The sequence below is a fragment of the Phanerochaete carnosa genome, assembly GCF_000300595.1.
Source record: "Phanerochaete carnosa HHB-10118-sp unplaced genomic scaffold PHACAscaffold_388, whole genome shotgun sequence".
NCBI classification, from domain to species: Eukaryota; Fungi; Basidiomycota; class Agaricomycetes; order Polyporales; family Phanerochaetaceae; genus Phanerochaete; species Phanerochaete carnosa.
Genome location: NW_006768015.1, coordinates 1 through 3,874, shown reverse-complemented (window position 1 = coordinate 3,874; position 3,874 = coordinate 1). Strand labels below are relative to the sequence as shown.

General features: G+C 53.6%; 2 protein-coding genes across 2 annotated transcripts; both read right to left on the bottom strand.

The window, feature by feature from the left end:
• Positions 1-268: 268 nt before the first annotated feature.
• PHACADRAFT_266235 (uncharacterized protein) lies at positions 269-490 on the bottom strand. The gene has a single exon (XM_007402743.1). The coding sequence runs from the start codon at positions 469-471 to the stop codon at positions 310-312; it is 162 nt and encodes a 53-aa protein (XP_007402805.1). The 5' UTR covers positions 472-490; the 3' UTR covers positions 269-309.
• Positions 491-1,929: 1,439 nt separating this feature from the next.
• Positions 1,930-3,843, bottom strand: PHACADRAFT_266233 (uncharacterized protein). The gene is made up of 6 exons (XM_007402742.1): positions 3,475-3,843; positions 3,354-3,423; positions 3,196-3,299; positions 2,902-3,139; positions 2,216-2,849; positions 1,930-2,155 (listed from the first exon to the last, which is right to left on the bottom strand). Exons 1-6 carry the CDS (start codon positions 3,809-3,811, stop codon positions 2,078-2,080), a joined length of 1,461 nt encoding a protein of 486 aa, XP_007402804.1. The 5' UTR covers positions 3,812-3,843; the 3' UTR covers positions 1,930-2,077.
• Between the last annotated feature and the right edge of the window lie 31 nt (positions 3,844-3,874).

Sequence of the window (3,874 nt, the reverse complement as noted above, 5' to 3'; positions counted from 1 at the left end):
AAACGCGAGATGTAATGGCTGACATACGCTGTCAGTAAACGAGAGTGACATACGTGTCTGTTAGGGCAGGGATATTGTTGAACATCTAAGGCATAAAGTCAGATAGCATGTCCTTCCGCTTGAGAAACGATATGAAGCTACCTGGTCGCGGATTGAAAGCATGCTCAGACAATTGAGCGTCAGTAAAACTCTGGTCAGCTTGTGTTTAGTACTGCTTCAGTTGGATAGCTTGCACAGTTAGACGTACAGGAAGTAGATCGTGCCTGCCAAGGAACGATTCAGAGCGATGAAGAGATGAAGCAGTGTCGACTACGCACCGTCCCTCCAGAGCAGCTCGCCAATGCCCATCCTCATCTTTAGCTTCCTCAGTTTGATAAAAATATCCGCAGTGCGGCCCCAGGTTAGTACGAGCACGACGGCCTCGGAAAATATGGAGAAGACCGCGCCAAATACAACTGGACAGATAATCATTGAAGTGTTATAGAAGTTCTTCGTGCAGGACTGCCACACTTACAGCTGAGATCATACGCAAGTCCGTAAGTAACGGTCTAATCATACACTTCAAATAACATAGAACATACAAGATTAGATCTGTGGAAGGGCTGCTGAAATCACTTTGCTGCCCGCATCCTCGGAACGGTGGTGGCATTGCTTGGAAGGTAAGGTTGGTGTCGTAATACTGGTTGCACTATTAAAACATCGCCCAGGGATACGCCGAAGTGGATGACGTACGATGCTGGCGCAGGGGCTCACCAGTCCCATGATAAGCACAATCGTGAGGACCCTTCGACTCTTGATGTATATGGCATACATCCGTAAAGCGGAGAAACCTGCAAGGTCGAAAAATTTAGCATAACGAAGGCATGTTACTCTCATATAACATACCAGCAATGGCGATGTACATGAGAATTGTACACACCCCACTCACTCTCCAGGCTACATTACACCTGTTGATATCGTTGTTTCAGTATTCACTATCAATTGCGAAGAAGACCAACGTCTACAAGACGAACAACCGCTTCTATCAGTCTGACGAGACATTAGAAAGCTATGCTCAGATACGTACGTAATCAGCCTGATGTGCCGTCCATCCGCGCCACGAGACTAGCTGAATGAGCCTCACGAGCCGGTTGATGAGTACAACGTAGCGGTTTACGAGGAAAAGCAGAGATGCCCCAGAGAACTTGCGACCCCAGATACACTCGACTTCCCGCGAAAATGTCAGGAAGTAGTCATAGCAGAAGAGCACTTTCGGGTTGCCAGATCGGCTCTCGTTCAGTCCGTTATTTCTACCAACGGAGCAATAGATGTCAACGGACCTGTGGCAGTAAGCTCGATGAAAGCAGTCGTGTCCCTGTCGCCATACGTGTTAGCCTGACGACGGTAGAACCATTAGAAAGCAGGAATCCAGCACGTACAGCACTCGAAGCAAAGGAGTGACTTGGGTGTAGTCGACCTGCGACATTCCGACAGCAGTGCTAACCTGTAGCGGAAGCCCACCAGGAAACTTGGGGGAGAGGACTCGCCTGGTCCGTCCCTTTGAGGCCGCGGCCAGCCCTGTACAGCTTTGTACATGTACAGCTCTCCGTCATCCATCTGTGATGCTTTGAAACGGTCAAAGAGAAGATGTAGATGCCCTGTGATTTATGATCTTGACGACCGGCCGGCTATCATTCTGCAGGTATGCGTACGGCACTACTCAATATTATGGATGGGCTATGGTTATTGTGTGTAGGCACCCTACACAACGCAGTGTGCACCTGCGAGTTGCGAAGAGGGTTCCCCCGCCAAACGCTCAAGCAAAAAAGGCACGTGACTTAGCGGAGGGTTTTCCACGCCTCTAAGAGCGCGCTTGCTTGATTGGGAAAGAGGCGCTCCAGCCGGTTCCCATCCTTCCCGGAACAGCCCACCACGCTTTCTCTCAGATTTCACCCTGGAATACAAATTCATCCGGTTGGCCGAAGCCGGGTAGTATACACATAGCCTTTAGCATCGTAAGGTACGTGAACCATCATCCCAAAAAAAGAAGGAAAAAAGAGGAGACAAAACAGTAAGCATTTTGAAGGGGCCATTAATGCTACCACATGCGCGTTGTGTCTGACGGCTGTTGTCTTGCCATGCGCAACATCGCAATATTCGAGGTCATACTCGAGAACTGTGACCACGTCGTCAGCTCTGCGTACAAGACACGGATGCGCCAAAAAAATGAACGTACGCCGTTGCCAATGAGAACCTGCGCCCGCTCGCCGATGAGCATGTCCAGCGTGTGCGACGTGTACCTCTGCTCAGGCGTGAGCACGAGGTCCCGGCTCGTCGCGACGAGCTCCCAGTCGTGCGCGTTAAGAAGCGCGGCCTTGAGGTCCGCAAGCCACTCCCGGTCGCCGTTCGACATGATGTACACGTGCCGGAGGCCCTCGCTGGCGCTGCCCGCGCGCACCTGCTCGACCTTCTCGACGATCTGCTCGATCGTCGGCAGGCACCGCCGCAGGTAGACCGCCATCCGCTGCTCGTGCTCGCCCTCCGGCGGCACCCACAGGTCCGGGAAGCTCGGGAACGAGTTGAACGCGCTGAAGCCCGCGCCCCAGTTGCCCAGGTTCGGGCAGTGTTCCATGAAGTCGCCCCGCCGGATGTGCAGAGCGAGCAGGCCATCGAGGCGCGCGTACGGGTCGACGCAGTTCGGGCACGTCGGCGAGGTCACGTACGGGGCGATGAGCGGTGCCGGAGAGAAGAGGTGCCGGTTCGTCTCGAAGGCGGTGTGTGCGAGCTGGCCCCAGCCGAAGAGTTGGAGGATGGGTGACTGCGAGAATGTCGGCCAGACGGGCATTATCTCATTGGGCGTGCCGAACATGCTGGCGGGACGTCATCGGTTGTGCGACGGATATATGCACGGATAAAACTTACAAGACGTGGAAGATGCTGCCAGAATAGCGCTCGACCTCGAGACACGGGTCGTCGATGTCTTTGATGTAGTCGACCCAGGTATCAAGGATCTTGCGTGCATCTGCGCCTTCGCCATGCAGCTTGCGAATTTCATCAGCGCGGATGATAGTTTTATTGGGGCATATCTGATCCCAGTACTCCTTGACCACCGCGCGTGGGGTGGGATCGTTGTCACCAAAGGGTCCGCCGACGATGGGGCCTGTGAAGTAGAAGTAAGTGACTATTCTCGTGGACAGGAAGTAAAGAGAAGCCTGCCTGATATCAGTGCAGACAGCGGTATTCGCGATGGAATCGTTTTACCGCCGAACTGTGCGTACTCTGGACCATCACGATCCCAGGTGAAGTTGTCGAATACATATCTGCGAGTGTCCTTTGAGTGCTTATATGCGGTACAAATAGCCGAGCTGACTCACGACCGTCCAGTCTCATAGACAAGCTGCGCGTTCATAATCATGTCCTGCATAAAATTGCCAAATCCCGACTCTGCGCCACATGTGAGCAAGCGTAACGTGTGAGATCGCAGGTACAACGTACGATATGTGTGATCCGCAACCCACATATACTTCCGTCCACCTTCGAACGGGCGTCTTGGGTCGTGCTGCGGGAGCGCGAGTTCTGCGCGATGATACTCCGGATACAAAGGCGGGAGCGGTTCCGGTACAGGTTCTGGCTCCGGAATCTCCTGTGACATGTCCGTGCCCCTAAACCTAACCAAGTAGAAACCGACAAGGATGACACTCGCGACCGTCGCTACAAGTATCGCAGTCGCCCGGCGTAGCTTGAGGAAGCGTGAAGCACGCAAAGAGAACGGGATTTGCTTCCTTGCACCCTTTTCGGACGAGGGCAGGAGGTCATAGTCGTCGCCGGGCATGCTGGGGCCAGTGTATGAGCAGGAACCGAAACACAAGACGGGGGGAAAGAGGGATCTTGCGCA

Bases quoted from the DNA above. Each gene is read 5' to 3' on its own strand.
- PHACADRAFT_266233 (XM_007402742.1), bottom strand. From the start codon at position 3,811: ATGCCCGGCGACGACTATGACCTCCTGCCCTCGTCCGAAAAGGGTGCA. The intron at 3,140-3,195 runs GCAGGCTTCTCT...TCTACTTCACAG, and splicing joins GCTGTCTGCACTGATATCAG to GCCCCATCGTCGGCGGACCC. The intron at 2,156-2,215 runs GTACGTTCATTT...ACGTGGTCACAG, and splicing joins AGGTTCTCATTGGCAACGGC to TTCTCGAGTATGACCTCGAA.
- PHACADRAFT_266235 (XM_007402743.1), bottom strand. From the start codon at position 471: ATGATTATCTGTCCAGTTGTATTTGGCGCGGTCTTCTCCATATTTTCC.